The following is a 20,793-nucleotide window of genomic DNA, read 5'->3' on the forward strand; positions in this document are numbered from 1 at the left end:
CTTGAGCTAATATACTACAATGGAAAGAAGTTGAAATATTTCATTGAAAAGATTAATAGATATAATTTTACCCATACCTTAAAAAGTGTTATTTTACCTAGGTCTATTTTTAACAAAATAAGGAAAAACAATCCTGGGAAATCATTTAAAAATAAGCAATCTGTGATACTAAAGACTGCTTGTCTATCCAGACAAATCAGCAGAATCTACTCACATGGTAAACAATGCAGCAAAGGCATTATTCTCCACACTTTAATGGAAAATCCAGCAAATTCAACTGACCTCCAGCTCTGCCTAAACAGATAGTGTGATATGGCTAATAAAAAGAAAAACCTGATGTAATCTAAGGCTGCATTTTTGAGAATTTGAGCAACCAGAAAATCATGAGAGAGACCACTATGGTGTATAACTTCTCTATCTTCACTTACAAAATGACCTTGAAAAATTAAAGAGAACTTCTACTTGGCAAGAACAGTTTTCTGGCATTCCACCTCTCCCAGCCCAGAGGAAAGGGCTTCCAGGCCACCATTACACCACTCCCAGCACAGAGATAGGGGCTTCTGAGCCACTGTTCCACCACTCCCAGCGTAGAGGAGGTGAGCCATGTGGGTGCCAACAGCACTCTACCCCTGGCCCAGTCGAAATTACAAGACACGTAAACAAGTCTCAAAACTAAACTTCCAGATCACCTATAGCAACCCACAAGGGAAATGAGATGAAACACTCTGATACTCAACCACTTGGACTCCCTGAACTGGTAACAAAAGAGGATCTGGAAAAAAATGAAAGCAGAAATAATTTCTCAGATAACAGCAGAGATTGTGCCCATAGTGCAAGACATGATTAATAAATCTAGAGAGGAGCTAAGGAACATGATGGAATCCCAATATAGGAAACAAATGTAATCCATAAAACAGATGCAAACAGATTTTCAGGAGATTAAATACTCCAATGAAAGTCTACACAGCAGAATGTGCCAATGTGAGGACAGAATTTCAGATATAGAAGATAAAATTGCAATTAGTGACCAGGAAAAGAAAAATTGCTTCAAAATTGTAAGGGACCATGAGAAATCAATCCAGCAGCTGCTACACAATGCAAAGAAGAATAACATAAGACTAAGCGGAGTCAACAAAGAAACAGGAGGGAATGCAGACAACATAAAAAAAACTGTTCACAGAAGTAATGGCAGAAAACTTCTCAAGCAGGGGAAAAGAACTTGACATGCAGATAAGTGAGGTATATAGGACTCTAACTAGCCTTGATCAAAAAAAATCTACACATAGTCATATAATAGTTAGGATTCCAGAAACCCAAAAGAAGAACAAAGTTCTACAAGCAGTGAGAGAAAAGAAACAAATCACATACAAAGGAAAACCCATCGGAATCACAGCAGACTTCTCAATGCAAACCCCCAAGGCAAGAAGAGCTTGGAGTAATATATTCCAAACCCTAAAGGAAAACAGCCTCCAACCCAGATTGATGTACCTTGCAAAACTATCTTTCAAAATTGATGGAGAAATAAGATACTTTCATGACAAAGAGCACATTAGGAACTTCATGAATACCAAACAAGCACACAAAAAAATTTTAGACAATATCCTAGGAAGAGACAATGAGGATCACAACCCCAGGAAGCACAGCAGAATGAACCCATCTGGCATGACAACAAATTAAATGTAAGTGGGAGAATTCAACAAAAAGAAAAGGTCATGACAATGGTAAGTCAATACAGATCAGTTGTAACCATCAATGTTAATGGTCTCAATTCACGAATCAAAAGAAATAGACTGACAGAATGGGTCAAGAAGCAAAATCCAACAATATTCTGCATACAAGAAACACACTTAATTCAAAATGAAACTCATTGACTGAAAGTAAAAGGGTGGAAAACAGTACTCCATGTGACAGGAACCTCCAAAAAAGCAGGTGTAGCTATCCTCTTGGCAGATCAAGTAGATTTTAAACCAACACTGATTAAGAGAAAAAAGAAGGACACTACAGCCTTGTAAAGGGAACAATCCAACAGGAAGAGATGACAATAATAAATATCTATGCACCAAACACTAGTGTGCCCAACTATATAAAACAAATACTAACGGACATGAAAAGTCATATATGCACTAATAGAATAGTAGTGGGGGACCTCAATACCCCACTGTCACAGATAGATAGATCACCTAGAGAAAAAATAAGTACTGAAATACTAGAACTCGATCGAGCTCTTGAACAAATGAACTTAACAGATATTTACAGAGTGTTCCACCCCACAAAATCAGAATACACATTCTTCTCAGCTGCACATGGGTTATATCCAAAATAGACCACATACTCGCTCATAGAACATGTGTAAGTACAAAGGAATTTATCCCTTGTATATTATTAGGCCATAGTGTGATGAAATTGGAGATCCATAGCAAAAGAAACCAGAAAAATTTCATAAACACATGGAAATTGAACCACACACTTCTGAATAATCAAAGGGTCACAGAGGAAATTAAAGAAGAAATTATACAGTTCCTTCAATTAAATGGCAATGCCAATACAACATATTGGAATCTATGGGACACAATCAAAGTAGTCTTATGAGGGAAATTCATAGCAGTGAATACTCATATTAGGAAAACAGAACGAGCCCAATTAAACAAGCTGATGCTGAACCTCAAGCTTCTAGAAAAAGAAGAGTAGGACAAATGCAAAGCTTATACAAGGGAGGAAATTATAAAGATCAGAGCAGAAATCAATTCAATGGAGACTAGGAGAACAATACAAAAAATCAATGAAGCCAAGAGTTGGTTCTTTGAAAAACTAAACAAAATGGACAAACCCTTAGCCAACCTTATCAGATAAAGGAAAGAAAAGGCCCAAATCCATGCAATTAGGAATGAAAAGGGTGAAATGACAACAGACCCAGCAGAAATCCAGATGATCATCAATACCTACTTCCAGAACCAATATGCCAATAAGATGGAAAACACAGAAGAAATGGACAGATTCCTAGATATGTACGACTTACCAAAGTTGAATGAAGAAGACCTAAAAATTCTTAAAAAGCTCAATATCAACCAATGAAATTGAAAACATAATTAAAAACTTACCAACTAAGAAAAGCCCAGGTCCTGATAGCTTCACTCCTGAATTCTACAAGACATTTAGAGAGGAACTACTGGCACTGCTGTTTAAACTCTTTAATGAAATTGAAAGGGAAGCAATACTCCCAAATTCATTCCTGGAAGCAAGCATCACCTTGATCCCCAAAGCAGAGAAAGACACAACCAAAAAAGAGAAACATAGGCCAATCTCACTAATGAACATAGATGCAAATATCCTTAATAAGATACTGGCAAATAGAATGCAGAAGATCATCAAGAAGATCATACACCCTGATCAAGTGGGATTCATCCCAGGGATGCAGGAATGGTTCAACATATGCAAATCAATAAATGTAATACACTCTATCAATAGAGCCAAGGACAAAAACCATACGATTATCTCCATAGACGTAGAAAAAGCATTTCACAAAATCCAATATGCATTTATGATAAAAACTTTACAAAAAATTAGAATAGATGGTCTCTACCTCAATCTGATAAAAGCCATCTATGAAAAACTAAGAGCCAGCATCCTACTAAGTGGTCAAAAACTGAAATCCTTCACATTAAAATCAGGAAGAAGACAAGGATGTCCACTATCACCACTCTTGTTCAATATAGTTTTAGAACGGTAGCCACAATGACTAGACTAGAGAAAGAAATAAAAGGAATAAAGACAGGAAAGGAAGAAGTCAAATTGTTGTTATTTTCAGATGACATGATACTCTATATAGAAGACCCCAAGAATGCCACCAAAAGTCTTCTAGACTTAATAACCAAATTCAGTAGAGTAGCTGGATACAAGGTCAACACACAAAAATCAATAGCTTTCCTCTACACAAACAACAGACTCATGAGACAGAAATGGGACAAACAATTCCTTTCACAGTAGCATCCAAAAAACTGAAATACCTAAGAATAAACCTAATGAAAGATATCAAAGACCTCTTCTTGGAAGAGTATAGCACTCTAAAAAGAGCGATTGAAGATGATATCAGAAAATGGAAAAACATTCCCTGTTCCTGGGTAGGAAGGAACAACTTAGTGAAAATGGCCATACTTCCAAAACTCCTATATAGATTCAATGCAATCCCAGTTGAAATCCCAGCAGCATACTTCATGGACCTTGAGAAAACAATCCAAAAATTCATTTGGCAGAAGAAGAGACCCAGAATAGAAAAAGCAATTCTAGGTATTGGAGACATGGCAGGGGGTATCACAATCCTCAACTTGAAACTATACTAGAAAGCTACTGTGATAAAAACAGCATGGTACTGGCAAACCAGTACCTGCAGACCAGTGGAACAGATTAGAAGATGCAGAAACAACTCCAGACACACTCAGCCATCTCATCTTTGATAAAGGAGCCAAACACCCTCACTGGAGGAAAGATAGTCTCTTTAATAAATGGTGCTGCAAAAATTGGGTCTTAACTTGCCAAAAATTTAAACTAGACCTATATCTCTTGCCATGCACTAAACTAAAATTGAAATGGATTAAAAATCTAAATATTAAAATAGAAATGCTGAACCAGCTGGAACAGAAGTTAGGTAGAACTCTTAAAGACATTGGTGTAGGAAAAGATTTTATGAACAAAACCTCAGTTGCCTGTGAATGAGCACAATCAACAAGTGGGCTCTCTTCTTACTTAAAAACTTCTGCACAGCAAGAGAAACCACCAGCAGTGTGAAGAGACAACGCACAATGTGGGAAAATATCTTCACCTGCTGTTCCTCAAAGGTCTACTATCTCAAATCTATAAAGAATTTTAAAAGATCAGACCTCCCAAATTTAAAGACCCAATCTGAAAATGGGCATCTGAAATGAACAGACATTTCTCAGACAAAGAAGTAGAAATGAAAAAAGGTTCCACATCACTGGTCATTCAGGAGATGCAAATGAAAACAACTCTGGGATTCCACCTAGCTCCAGAAAGAATGACTGCTCTCATGAAATCAACCAATAACAAATGCTGGCATGGTTGTGGATAAAGAGGAACACTGCTCCACTGCTGGTAGGAGTGTAGACTGGTGCAACCACTGTGGAAATCAGTATGGAGATACCTCAAAGAACTAGGACTGGAAATTCCATTTGACCCAGCTATTCCCCTGCTGGGAATCTTCCCCAAAGAATTAGAAGAATCATACCACAGTGATGTATGTGCTCCCATGTTCATAGCAGCACAATTTGTGATAGCTAAAACTTGGAAACAGCCCAAATGCCCATCAACTGGAGACTGGATAAAGAAAATGTGGGTTTTTTATAAGGTGGAGTACTACTCAGCCATAAAGAATGAGAAATTAGAGACATTTATAGCTAAATGGATGCACATTGAGGTGATATTCTTAAGTGAAATAAATAGCACACACATGTATAAATACTGAATAGTTTCTCTAGTGTGAGAAACTGAAAGTGTAAATAAGGACTAAAAGGTATAATAGATAATGTGAAATGGGAAGAAAAGGGGCAAAGGGGAAGGGGAAGTGTGAGGGGTAGGGGAAAGGAAAGAAGGGAATGGAGTTAATATGAGAAAATTGAAACAAAGTCTTTGTAAATAGGCAGGGATGGAGGGGTTGAAGGGAGGGCTGGGCAAGGATGAAAAATAAGAACCAAGAGAGATTATGTAAAGGTGCAAATTTCCAATGATGAATGTCATTATATTGTATACCTAAAAATGTACCAATGATTAAAATGAATAATTGATAATGTAAAATAGGAAGAAAAGGTTCAAAGCGGGTAGGGGAAGTGGGAGGGGTAGGGGAAAGGAAAGAAGAGAAAGGAAAAATGATGAGAAATGGAAAAACTGGAAACAAAATCTTTGTAAATAGGGACGGGTGGAGGGGGTGAAGGGAGGGCAGGGGAATGGGGAAAAAATAAGAACCAAGACACACCATGTAAGGGTACAAGTTCCCAATGAGAAATGTAAGTGCATTGTATACCTAAAATGTACCAATAAAAGAATTTAAGGGAAAAAAAGAACAGTTTTCTGAGGGCTTTATACCAACTCTCTGCACACTTTCTGCCACTAGGACTTGTGCTAGCCCAAGCATTCACAAGGGTCCAATGCCAGTGAAACAGTACCCATCTTCTCCAAATCACTGGGCTTTAATGACATTTTATATTTTTTTTGTAATATTTTAGAAATTAAAAATTGACTAGATTAGGCCAAATACTCATCTTGTATGCCAAGGTCTGTTCCCTCGGACTAGTGCCCAACAAGGCTGAATGGTTCCACAGCGGAAACCCTATCACTTCCTTTTGGAAGGTTATCCAAAATCTACTTGCTAAATAGTTTGGAATAGTTTCCTGAGTTTAACCAGTTTTATTCTCTCCTTTATATAAAAAACTTTTTTGTTCAACCTAGAACTTCTACAGATAATATAAAAGGCAAAGTCAACATATTTTGAGTTTATAAAACTGGCAGGGATATGTTAAAACAGAGATTAGTATATGGAGCCACAAATTAAATCCAAGTAAGAAAAGTAATTCTTTTAGTGAACAATTTTATTCACTTGTAGAATTCACTTTTATCATAAAGATGACTTAACCTGAAAGCATAAGTATTTGTTCAGCTTCCCTTACTGTTTTTCTAATCTGAAAGTAAATACAACATGTTATTCACAAGGATTAATTAAAGGTTAATAAAATTTACTATGAGGCATTTTGCAAAGAAAAATTCGTATATGTTCCACTAAATAAAAATATCAGACTGGAAAATTCGTGAGAGATATTTTCTGTTCCAATTACAGATGCTCAAGGTTGCTGCTCTTGGCACCGTGCTCCAGAGAACTCTCAGTGTTCCTGGGTGTCCCAAAATATCAAAAGGGGAGGGGGACCAACTGAAGAATTCTGGACTTTTCTCTTGCTTAAACCTGATCCATTTTATTTGAGCCTGTTTCATATGCTGAGCTTTTGCCCATGATTACATTATTACAAGTGACTAAAGTTGTCACTGAAGTTGTGAAAGGTCCTGGGTTTACAAAAGTTCTCAAACTTTCTAATTTCTTTATTTTTTTCTTAAGTTCTTTTATTGGTACATTTTAGGTATACAATATGTTTATATTTATCATTGGGTGTTTGTACCTGTACATGGTGTATCTTGATTCTTATTTTTTTCCGCATTACCTGTGCACCCTTCTCTAATTTCTTTATATTTACCTTAGATCCTGCAGTGCCAGGCTGGCCTGGTGAGCCATGGCTTCCCATCAAACCCTATAATTTAAAATGAGAATTTCAGGAGTAATTTATAGAAGAATATGAAAATATTATATCTACAGTTGTACCTCAGTTTACAGATTTGTTTTATGATTTGATGGAAGAAGGTTGCATTGGTGTTTGGGTGGGGAAGAGGACGGTGGTCATGTTTGTCTCCCAATGCAGAGTTTGTGAATGGAAGCAAAATTTTACCAAACAAATTATTTGCAAACAGAAGCATTCATGAACCAAGGTGTTACTGTATTTGCAAGATAATCATTCTTCTAATAATCAATGAATTGAATAACAATACAATATTTGGGAAATTTTCCCATATAATCCTAGCAAAGAATAATAAAGGAATCAAACTATACAAGACAAAATGAAGGTTAGCAGAGCCCTTATAATTCCATTGCTCAAAAAACCAAAAACTGCAAGCAAAAAAGTTGTAAAAGTTGAACTTGTAATGTCTATTTTCTATATTGTTAGTTTTGTTGTGAGGGCTAAGAAGTAGTTTTCTTTACATAAGTTTTTTTTGATCAAGATCACTTACAATTTCTATTATCTTGAACAATATTTTGAGAGTTAAAATTTAATACATTTTGTGACTATAATAATCACTCCTCAAGTTATAAAATAGCTACATTTTTAACTAAGGATATGATTCAAAACAAGAAAAGAGTAACCATTCTGATAATTAGGACCTGATTTAATTTATATTCTATTATAACTAATTATATATATAACATCTAACTATATATTATAGTATATTATACATTTCTACTTTAATACTACATATAGTATTCTCTGTATATATATTCACACACACATATATATGTACATATATATAATACTTAACAAGTGTGATGTGTAAAAATAAATTTAGAATATAATACATAATACCAGAATATATGGTCTTAGTACATCCATAATTAGAGTATCATGTCACGACTACAATGCTTTGCTATTAACATAGTATGGTACTGCAACAACAACATTTGAAATATGCTAGTTCATAACAAGTGGAAAAATATTTAAAATCTTAAGTATAAATATTCTTAAGGTTCAGTGAGCTCTAGCCAATAACTTTCCTTTCTGGAGACAAAGTTACATATTTGTAACCAAATTTAATTATTTAAATTCATAAATAGTCTGTAGTGATTATGAAATGGAAGAAGACCATTTTACTTTGAAGGGGAAAGAATCTTCTTTTCAGTGTCTTCAAACTTAAATTCATATTAATGGATATTCTCATATACGATTGGATGCAAAATTCATGAAATCTTTTACTAAGCACTAAGTAAAATGTCTATTTTTAACATCTATTTTTAATAACTAAATGAGTCATATATTTTCAAATATGAAAATTATGATGGGCAGTTTGATTCACAGATTAAAATCAACATTACTTCTGGTAATAAACTTCAAATATTTTTGGAATCTTGCACATGCATGATTAGATTTACATAGTTTTAAAAATCAAATACATATGTCTCTTCTCCTCCTAAAATTTGTAAAATAATTCATTCACTGGTTTAGAATTTTTGTATACCCCCTCATATGAATATATTCTCCTTCATTAGCATAATTAGTTGTAGCTATTTTACAAATAAAAAAGAATACTTATTGAGTTTAATTCTATTTCACTGTGCTTAGTATTCTTATTAATGAGTATCTAATTCATTGATTTTTAAAATTTATCTATACTAAAGGGCTCTGACTTTTATTTAAGTGTCCAACTTTTGAGAGTCAGAAGAAATCCTGACACCTCTAGAAAAATGGAAATAAATACAATATTTTAAATACAAATGGATGAAATTTGTATAGTTCAAAAATCTCAATGCTATATCTTGTACAGATACAAACTCCTTCTACATAGTAGCAATGCTGTAAACATCCTCATTATAATGACTCAAACATACTGGCATTCCTGGAGCTCCTTTTTTTCCTAGTGGTCCTGGAGGCCCAATTTCTCCCTAAAAATAAAATGCAGATCAAATTTAAAATTTGTACATTATCAATTCATTCTAAAAATTATTCTACCAAAGCACTATAGAATGAAAATTCAATAACAGCCATCTCCAATTTATCTGCCTTCCCTTTCTCTACTATGAGAAAGAAGCAAAGCAAAGCAGAAAAATCAGGGATCCAATACCTACAATATCTGGGTCTGGTGCCTGCAGAATCAGTTACATATTTCCATAGTGAAACCTGGAGTGACACTTGCCATTCTATGAAAGGAAGACCTAGTAGCTCAGATGTTTGGTGATGTAAGACAAGAAAAACAAGTGAAAAACTTATTTCTCATACAGAGTAAGAGTTACGGTAGTGAATATAGATTAGCAAATAAAAATTGAGATTAGAATAACAGGATTTAGACTAAGAGATACTAAATTTAGAACCAAAATCCTTAAAAAAAAAACCCCTCTGTGACTGAGTATTGATCTTCTAAGCAGTAGGGGAAATAGTGATATGCCATTTCAGATATATATACTCTGGGTTGGAGCTATAATTTTGAGCCTGTGGAACAATGCAGAAATCTTATAAAGGTAAAAAGTAGAACTAAAATGGGATGAGTGTGCATACACAATTAGGAAACTTAATTTTGGGTAACCATAGGGAGAAGGCAGAATTCTTTAATGCCTATGTCATTTCAGGATTTTGAAAGGGGTGTCAAATGGTATAGCTACCAGAAGTCAGCTCTCCATGAACTAGTTATGCTGAAAGACTTCTACAAAATTGAGAGGAAGCAATGAGCTCACAATCAACAACAAAGAAACAAGAGATAGCAAGCCACAGGACTGAGAGTCAATGACAATAACAAATTACAAATATTAGTATTATTAGAAATAGAACTTCATATGAGAGCTATGCATGAGAACTACAGATGAGACATTTAAAATGTAAAAAACAGAATCATGAATGATTATTAAAACTGAAAATATAACAGGAAAAACCCCAAAAAGATATTGTTTAAAAAACAATATAACAGGAAAAACCCCAAAAAGATATTGTTTAAAAAACTAGAATTTCTGAAAGTGAAAATATACATTATAATATATTATAATATATATTGAAATATACATATATATATATATATATATATATATATGGTCTCACTATGTAGTCCAGATCAGCCTTGAACTCATGATCCTTCTGCCTCAGCCTCCTAAGTGCTGGAATTAGGAATGCTCCACTTTATCTAGTTTATTTACATTTTTTTAAATCAAATGATGGCTTAGACAGTATGTTAGAAACAATACAGGAAGAATAAGTGAACTAGAAGTAATTCTGAATAATTTAACTTGAATAGAAGACAGAATCAAAGATATGAAAATATAAAGATGACATTAAGAGATATAAAATCAAAATTGCAAGAAATAAAAAAATCCCAAAATGAATAAACTAGAAATAATATGAAGATAATGGCTGATTTTCCCAGAATTAATAGAAATAAATCTACAAAGCAAGGAAGGAAACTTGATTCTCAGGAGGATAAGTAAAGAGAAATCCATGACTAGATCATTTTTAGTGAACTTGAGAACAATATAAACAAATAAAAATATTTTAAAAGAATCCAAAAGGAAGGACTAGATTGCTTATTAAACAATGATAGATATAATGACAGCAGATTTTTATGGTTAACATTGAAAGTCAGGAAACAATAGAAGGAAATTCTCAATGTATTAAGAGAAAAAAATAGCCTCAAGTGGTGTGCTCCAAAATTATCGTTGTAAAATAAAGAAATTTGTAGTTAAATAAAAACTTAAAAGTCTATTACCAAGGTACTTGTACTAAAAGAATATTTAAAAATAAACTCAGGACATAAATTATGGTAAAAGATTTTTCTCAGAGCACAACATAGAAAAGTAATCAAGTAAAATAGTACACACACATATATAAATCAAAATTAATGTTATCTATATAAACAAAAAGAATGAAAACAAACATTTTCAAAAACTATGATATTTGAACAAATAACTGTTACTATGAATGTTATAAATTATGTGCTCCATATGAAGACAGCAATGCACCACCCCTTCACTCTTTTAATAAGTGTATCCAGGTCCAAATCTTTCAGCTCTCATTAATACTAACCTTTTGTCCCATTAAGCCTTGGCTTCCAGGAAATCCTGGAATTCCCTAAATATAAATAAAATTGATGTTAATTTAAAAATTATAGACTACATAATTAAAGAAGAATCAGCAATAACTGGAATTTAATGTGATTTGTAAATACACATATTTTAAGAATGTGTATGTATAGCCTTATAAACAAGACCTTATTTAAAATGTTTATCATGCATCCTACAGCATAAAACTGCTTTTTACAATAATCCAATTTTGGATAAGATATAATCTGAGACTCAACATTATATGAACATCTACTGATACTTGAAACATTAAAGACTTAAAAAGACAAACTAGGAAGACATTATATCTTGGTTTTTCCTTTAGGCCAACATAAATGATAAAATAACCATGATTTGGTGTAAACTCATCTTTATTTCATTTATAGTGAATAGGTAATAAGAAGAACTGTCTAAATATATGAACTGAGGATTAGGATAGCAGTTCCAAAGGCTCTCACACAGCACATCTTTAATTAGAAATTAAAGAAACTCAACGCTTTCCTCCACACTGAACCATGAGACACCCTGGAATGCAATGATTTATATGAAACATGGCAGTCTTTCTCCTAATGATTCACTGCCGGTGTGGTCATGAAGAATATGAAGACCATATTTTGAAGACAAAATTGAGCGTGCACGCATGTGCAGGCACACACACACACACACACACACACACACACGAACCTTTACACCATTCAATCCAAAAATAAAAGCTCTCTAGCAAGATTCAGAGAAAATTAATTAATTCCATCAAGTTAAAAATAAATTAGTGCATTAGTTAGTAGGAAAGCAGTCCTATTGTCAAGCATTCAATGCATTTACCCAAATGGTCATTTATCACAACAAACAGTGGTAGTACTAATCAATTTTCATTTCTTATTCATTTTCCCTTTTATACTACAGTTGAAATAACTAACAAAAATTATTTTTACATATACATATTGCAGCTCTAGCAGAACAAGGCATTTGAAAAACAAGGAAGCTGGCTCCTACTAGCATGTCCTTAAGACTTCCCCATCATCAAAGGATTCAAAGAATAGAGATACTCTTAAACAGATCAAGGAAGGTGAAAGAGCTGCCACTATCAAGATTAAATATCTTCCACTATAGAAAGAGTCTGCCATTATTTTTCTTTTTGACACTTAAAGTTTGTGAATACAATTTTGATCCATCTTTAGCCACAGTTATATAAGTATGACACAAAACATAGTTCTAGTTTTACAATCTAAACACAGAATTCAGTTTGATTCTACTCAGTTAAATTTATTTGCCACCTCACAACACCCTCAGCAGAGAACAAAATTTGTGTTTGAGCAATGACTATCAACATAATCTAACTTAAAAGACAAACCTTAGTAAATACATTAACTACAGAATGATATAAAACAATATAAACTTAAAATTCAGACATTAGCAAACATGAGAACAGAATATTCAACAAGCTTTCTAAAACATTAAACAAAAGTAAATCATTATGCTATAAATATCAAGAAAATAGACCAAAATGAATTATATCCACAGATAGAAAAATGCACATTTTAATGCAATCGTCATAAATATTGTTCAAAATAAAGCCACAATTTGGTGTGAAACCACTTCTCCCATTCAAATACATGCATGAAACACAGTCACACATACAAATTCATTGTAAGCATAGATAAAGTTTTGAACTTAATTAAAATGTTCCTGTAAAATATTACCAGAAGCAAAGTGGTTATGTATTGTTCTATGCTGGAAAATGGGTGCAATTTTGTCAATACAATGCCCTTTGGCCCCAGAATCTCTAAAGGAGACCTATATGGGTCCATGATACTGTCAGACCTGAGAAACTGACTTTCTTGCTGCCTAGAATCTTTTATTACTTAGGGTTTCCATCAGTTTTCTAATTTATGCACTTATGCAGTCTAGGATATCAGTAGGAGTAAGTTATAGATATCTCAACTCTATTGCTGATCCTGAACCCCACCCCAGCATCAGCAAGTCTACAGCTCTAGAAAATAACTGTTATGTTGGGGCATCCATGCATAGCACCCCGACTTCCGCCTTCCAGGACCCCTTGAGAGCCCATTTCCCACAATTCGCTTCCTGATTTGGCAGCTTTTTATTTGAATTATTCTAATACTAAGCTTGATCTGTCAGCTCATAGCTAGAAATCTTACAATCATTTCAACTTATCAGATATTAAGATTATTTTAGGACTATTCCAGATCAGAAAAAAAGGAGATTTCCTTACTAATTGTGTATCCTGTCAAATTCTCAAAAAGTAATATACACTTCATAGATATCAAAATAAGTCATAATATTTTCTATGTCCAATTATACTAAAAATTATTACTAATTTTACAAATACCAAGTAAAGGCATATAAATACTACACAATGTTAAAGACAAAATGTAAAACTTGTTTTAATAAATAATTCATGGCAGAACTAATATAATAAGCAAACACAGAGTAAAAGACTATTAAGAACTGAAGTCATTCATTGCTATATTAGTTAGTAAAATTTTCCCAGATAATGTTTTCCTGGACTCCCAATACATGTACTGAAACTGACAAAAGTTTGCTGAATTTATATTAGCAGAAATACCATTCAATACCATCTGAAAGTTACCGGTTTATTGACTCAAAAGTATTTAACAACAATTTCTTCATAGAACAAATATTTTTATGAGAAAACTATTTTATATTGTACTTTCATTCTGTGTGGTTTTGGGTTGAAGCAACTGTGAAAATGTGTAAGACAGAAACAAGTACTTTTTTCATAATAATAAATGAACATATTTTCTCCACTTCAGTGATTATAGTTTGGGTTTGAGGAAAAGCAGGTCAACTTTCTGCTAATGGAAAACTCTGCATAATGTTGTGAGAGAATGCTAATAGGAAAAAATATTCTAGAAGATTCTCTGTAGCTATTTAAACTATTATGTGTAATAAATAAGTTATTAAGTATAGAAATGCATGTTTAGCCTCTGTTTCCTAGAGAATACATTATAAGGAACATAATGTGTCTATTACATATCACTTATGAAAACAAAATATCACATTATACTTTCCCACATGAAATGAAGGTATTTACCTTATCCATAATATTGGACTATCTTGGATAAAAATCTGTTTAATTTGCTTAAGCAATGCAGTAGTTTCCATGCCCTAGAACATGTAATCAATTAATGGTATTTTTATATCACTTGTTCAACCTTCATACACACTGGTAGAGATCTTTAAGATTACACAGTTATCAAAATATTAGAAACATGTTACATGTTTTCTTCTGCTATACCAAGAAGTGATTTGTTTGTTCTAAGAGTGAATGAAGGAAAAACATGTATATTGAAGTCCCGTTCTTACTACATGAGAAGATTATAATATGTTTATCTAGGGAAAGTATGAAGCAGTGAAATGTAGATACTGCAGTCAGCCATCCCATTCCCTAGTGTCTGATGGGCCTCAAGCCAGTTTTGTCCACAAAGAATTCTCAGCAACCCCCTTTGGAGATGGATAAAATAGTGAGACTTAGCTTATGGAGTTGGTACTGCTATCAGTTAACTTCCACAGGGACTTAGCTCAGTAATGACGGAGTTTTTTGGGATTTTTTTGGGTTTTTTTGGTACGGAGGATCGAACTCGGTCCTTGCACTTGTGCAGCAGGTGGCGAAACCACTGAGCTAAATCCCCGGCCTGAAGGAGTTTTTATAACTGTCTTTTCATAACCCTTCCCTGACTTTTGACAACTGTGAAATAGATGAATCTTCTCCATTTGTCAAAATTTTGTCCCTTTCTCCATTTTGAAAATAACTTTTTCCTCTCTACCTACCCTCACTTCCATAGGTTTCCATTCTATGCAGAATGCCTGGGGGTAGGGTGTAGACAACAATTTGATATTGCCCCTCATTCATTACTTTCTGCTTCTTCATATGTAGCTGACTTTGGTTACAGAATAATATTGCAATATCCTTTGTCTTTTAAATATATTTCATCAGCATTTGCTGAAAATATTATCTAGAGCTTCAAAAACATTTGTATTTTGGCCAGGGATTTAGCTCAGTGGCACTGCGCCTTTAAAGCACAAGGTCCTGAGTTCAATCCCCAGTACTGCAAAAAAAAAAAAAAAATTGTATTTGAGCCCCAAAATGTTTTTTCCATTCAACTTTTTATTTCCACACTAAGTAACAGAACATCATAAATGACATACAACAGATTTCTCTGTGGTAAGATAATTGTAAAGAAAAGTAACTCACAATCACAGTGGCCAGACTTTAAAGAAACCAACATACAAGTACTTGCAGTAAACTCTTAATAAGGAAACTACAAGTTTCACTCTGAAGTCTAATGGGAAAAGTATGATTTAAGAATAGTGGATGAACTTATTCACCCTGGCCTACAGGGCAGGACACATGTGGGATTAGAAATTAACCATCAACATTTATGGGCCACTCATGTTCACATACAAAAGAATGTGTCACCAATTTGACATTGTAAGTTATAGAGAGAGGCCAAGGACATCACAGGAGTGAAAGGGTATTTGCCAACTGCAAAGGTTCTTCCTGTTATAGGCATGTCTCTTCCACAGCTAAAGGCATTTCAACATTTTAAAAAATCAAGATGATAACCTCAATAATGCTACTATTATGATAACATCATTTTTCAGAAGAAGGTAAAAAGACAAATGTTTTGCAAATTAAAATTACACCTGAAAACTAAGAGAAGGAAGAGGACAATCCTTAAAGGACAAGATTAAGACACCTGGGACATACACTACCTCATCTTGGAAACCTCACATAAATGTTGCATAACCAAAAAGGTCTAGAGAGATAACATGCCACTTTACACCAGCAAGTAGACTGAAATAAAATGAGAGAATAAAATGAGCAGAAACACGAACACCCAAAACAGGGCTTTTATTAAGGGACAGGGCTGCCGATCTGTCTGGAACAATGATGAGAGCAGCAACTAGGGGCTGGCTGGGTGAGGTTTATAAGGGCCGGGGGGGTGTGGTGGAGGCAGATGATTGGCTATGACTGAGGGTGAGGTGGGAAAAAGCAGGTCTTTGTTCTCTCTAGAGGGACTCATTTCCTGTAGGCAGGGGCCATTTTATCTAGCAGAGAACTCTATTATTACACACAGGAAAAAGGAATGCATGTGTACATACACATGAAAGCTGAAAATCAATACCAGTTTGAAAGACAACATTGCCAAATAATACCAGAGTTGTTCTAAAATAGGCTTTGATCTTTTGAAAGCCTAAAAAGGGCAGAGCACACTTGTTAGGGTACATGGATTGTACTATACAACTCAAAATAAATTGTGGCAAAGTTCTCACTAAGAAGAAAACTAAAAATGAGTTTTCAAAAATTTTTACAGCTGACCCAGTTGCTGATATCACAGTTACACCCTTTTCCAGAGAAATCTGAAAAATGTATTTTTAAAAATCTCATTTATCATTGATTATTCAAGAAAAAAAATTTTAAAACATCAAATCAAGAATGAAGCTACTTTGAAAAAGAAAAAGAACTAATGAAAGAATTTTAACCTTAACTAATTCATATGTTAAAAAATAAATAACTAAATATTTGAAAGTTATATCTAATTTCATATCTTCCACATGTCTTTTATTTATAACCTATTTTTTGAGGCAAGGTCTCACTAGATACCCCAGTCTGGCCTCAAACTTGCAATCCTCCTGCTTCAGACCTCCCACCATGCTGAAATGGCATCCCATTTCCCAAACTAGGCCCATCCCTATAACCTATATTTTTCAAATACAACATATATACTATTCCATTTAAATTTTTGCACTACTTTCTGTATAGCTGAGGTTGTTGTGAATTTTGTTTTTATAAGGTATATTCCCATTTTTTCCCCTGAAAAATGAGACAGACTAATAAGCATTGATTAAAGTAAAATATTTAAAGTGAATTATATTGGTTTTTGGTTGCTCCATAACAAACTGTGCTTATTGCTTTAAAGCCACATTCATTTATTATCTTACAGTTCAGAGATAAGAAGTCCAGCATGGTGCTCATAGTTGTCATTTGTTAGCTCAAGGAGTCAGAGGAGCTATGTTACTTTCCGGAGTCTAGGAAAGAATTTATTTCCTGCTCTTTCTAGTAATTGTAGAATTGAGTTACTTTCAATACAGCAGTAAAGATCCCATTATCTTTCTGGTAGAAGGTAAGGGCCATTCCTAGATTCCAGAGGCTACCACATACTGTGGTTTACAGCCTTGATGCTCCATCTTCAAAGCCAGCAAAATGGGTTAAGTCCTTCTCATTATTAACAATAGGATAGAATATACCACGGTGTAGGCAAAATGAAGTGAGGTAGACATTATATTCTTACAGCCTGATATGGTGAAATGTTCACCGTTTAAGAAATATTTAAAGTTAATTAAGAGTTTCATTATCTGATTTTTAATTTCAAAAATGTACACATATATTTATGTATTAGTGTATGCAATAAAAATATTCAGAAAGAATCTAATTAAATGGATAACAACTGCCTCTGGGAAAGGGTTTTAGGTAAGCAAAGGCATACTTTCAAATTTAATTTCAATTTTAATAATTTTTGAGTAAAGACAAATTAAGTAGATAAAAAGCATGATAAATGATAAATACAAATAAATATAACTAATATGATAAAATAATATATATAAAACATGATGAAAAAAGGCACATACAATTTTCCTATCTCAACAAATTCTCAAAGATTATTTAAAGGCTTTTTCCCCTTCACATTTATGTCATCCAAGAAACTCGTGTCAAACACTTATCTTTCCAAATAAAAATGTAGAGGTATGAAAGGCTGTGGCTATCATTTACTAAAAGAACAGTAGAAGAAAAAAGGAGGGTACTACAGACACAAACACAAATGCTAGAAGAATCCTACAACTCATCCCTGGGACCTAAATGCTTAGTTTTCATGCCTCAACAGGTAATTCTTAAAAATAATTTTCTGACATAATTAAACTGTGTTGGTCAAAGGCATCACTATTTCTTAAGAAAGGATAGTGCTGTCTATAAGAAGCACTTTCTTTGAGATAAGAACTAACAATTTGGCATTTGACAAGATAAGCTGTACTCAGCAGGATTTTCTTTGGAAATTAAATTTTCCAAAATAAAAATGGTAATATATCAGCTCTATAATTTAAAATTGTTCCTTTTTTTTTTTGGTACCAGGAATCAAACTCAAGACCTTGGGCTTGTGAGGCAGGCACCGGAACCACTGTGCTAAAACTCCAGCCCCCATTTTTAAATACAATGTAAAATTTCAGTTAATTTCTAGGAAACTTAGTAACCTAAAAATTGTTTTAACACTGAAGATCTAATAAAACACACATATTTAAATACCTAATTCCTATCTTTGTGAGGATTTACTTATCTTCCATATAAACAAGTATAATCTTACTCAATTGCATACATTTTTGTTTTACAAGGTAGATTTGATTCTGTTGAAAAATAATAGTCATGTTTTACTTAATCATAGGGATAAATCCTGAGAAAGGTACTGTTTTACTTACTTCCTCATGGCTGAGACACAATACCCAACACTCACATCTTAAAAGAGGAGAGGTTTATTCTGGCTCACAGTTTATAGAGGTTTCATTCCACAGTGGGCTGGCTCCACAGCAGCACAGCATGGCAGAGGGGCACAGCAGAGGAGAAAGAACTCACGGCATGGCAGGCAGGAAGGAGAGCTGGATCACAGGAGGAAAAGGGATATATATCCTCCCAGGCCACACCCAATGACCCACCTCTTCTCACCAGGCTTCACTTCCTAACATCAGACCCAGCTATAAACCCATCAGTGAACTAATCTAATATCACACACCCTTGATCCAGTCACTCCCAAAAGCCCCGCCTATGAGCACATGAGGCTTTGGGGAAACAACTAGATATGAAGCCATAACATGTGGTGTTAAGCATTTTCATCATGTGAACATCAGAATGTACTTACACAAACCATGTGGGATAGCCTTTTACACACCTAGGCTATTTGGTAAAACCCATTGTTCTGAGGCACAAACCTATACAGCACATTCATGGATTGCATACTGTAGACAACTGTACCACAATATAAGTATCTATATATGCCTAGAAAAGGTATAATAAAAACATGGTATAAAAATCTACACTTATGCCATGACTGGAGCTTGCAGGATTGGAAGCTACTCTGGAGGCATCATTAAGTATGGTATGGATGTGAAGGTCTAGAACATTATTGTGCACTGCTGCAGATTTTATATATACTGTTGTCTTAGTTACTTCCTCATTGCTAGGAAAAAATACCCAATGCCTAAAAGTTAAAGGAGGAAAGGTTTATTTTAGATCAATCTGTAGAACTTTCAGTCCATAGTTGGCTGGCTCTAAGGCAGGGCTGCACAGCAGAGAGTCACGGTAGAGGAGAAACAGTCCATCGCAAGGCAGGCAGAAAAAAGGAGCAGCAGTGAGCTTTCCTTTCCTTTTTTAAATTCCATTCAGGCTACGAGCCTATTGGTTGGTGTCACTCACACCCAGGATGGGTCTTGTCTTCAGTAAATCCATCCAGCCACACCCAAAACTATGCCAACCCAATCAGTGAACTAATCCACTTATCACACCCATGATGCCATATCACACACTCATGATCCAGCCATCTCACAAAAGTTCCACTTGGGAGCTTATAAGGGGGGATATTTTAGTTATAAACGAAAACAACTGTATACTTAGACTACACTAAATTTATAAGTAAAATTTTTCTTTTTTCAATAATTAACCTTAGCCTAATGTAACTGTTTAATTTATAATTTTTTATTTTTAAGGTTTTTATTCTTTTCTAACAGTTCTTAATTTAAAACACAACACATTATAGCTGTACAGAAATATTTTGTTTTTATTTTATACCCATTTTTCCATTTTTAAAATAGTATACCTTTTATTATTTTTTTAAACTTCTTTGTTCAAAGCAAAGACACAGACATACACATTACCCTGGGTTTATTAACATCAGCATCAATATCATGACATTATCACAGCCACATCATTAGGTGACAGAAACTTTTTGGCTCCACTATGATCTAACAGGACCACTGTTGGACAAGTGGGTCCATTTTTGAATGAGATGTATACAAAATATTTTAAATACATCAAAGATATGGATTCCATTTCAAAATATAATTTCATATAATTGTTCATGGCAAAATTAAAGATTAACCAGAAGAAGATATTAAAGCACACATGGACTACAAATAGAATATGTTACTGTTATAATTCTCTTTATCAATCTACTAAAATTTATTGCTCTCTTCTAGCAGGTAAATGTTAGTGATACTACTCCAATTTTGCTATGTCAATGATATTTGTGATTTAAAATAGGGAGAATCAAACAAACTCATGATTA

At 33.9% G+C, this 20,793-nt stretch overlaps 1 protein-coding gene across 2 annotated transcripts in view; it reads right to left on the minus strand.

The window, feature by feature from the left end:
- Positions 1 to 20,793, minus strand: part of Col21a1 (collagen type XXI alpha 1 chain) — a 246,373-nt gene that overhangs the window by 18,382 nt on the left and 207,198 nt on the right. For both annotated transcript variants that reach the window (XM_087196008.1, XM_087196007.1), the window contains exons 17-19: positions 11,385 to 11,429; positions 9,209 to 9,262; positions 7,251 to 7,304 (exon numbers count right to left, since the gene is read on the minus strand). In XM_087196008.1, coding sequence (XP_087052134.1) covers positions 7,251 to 7,304; positions 9,209 to 9,262; positions 11,385 to 11,429 — 153 coding nt within the window. The remainder of the gene's footprint in view (positions 1 to 7,250; positions 7,305 to 9,208; positions 9,263 to 11,384; positions 11,430 to 20,793) is intronic.

The sequence above is a fragment of the Heterocephalus glaber genome, unplaced genomic scaffold (genome assembly GCF_053883595.1).
Source record: "Heterocephalus glaber isolate CG9 unplaced genomic scaffold, H.glaber_assembly_v1.0 deba00001610, whole genome shotgun sequence".
Taxonomy (NCBI): Eukaryota; Metazoa; Chordata; class Mammalia; order Rodentia; family Bathyergidae; genus Heterocephalus; species Heterocephalus glaber.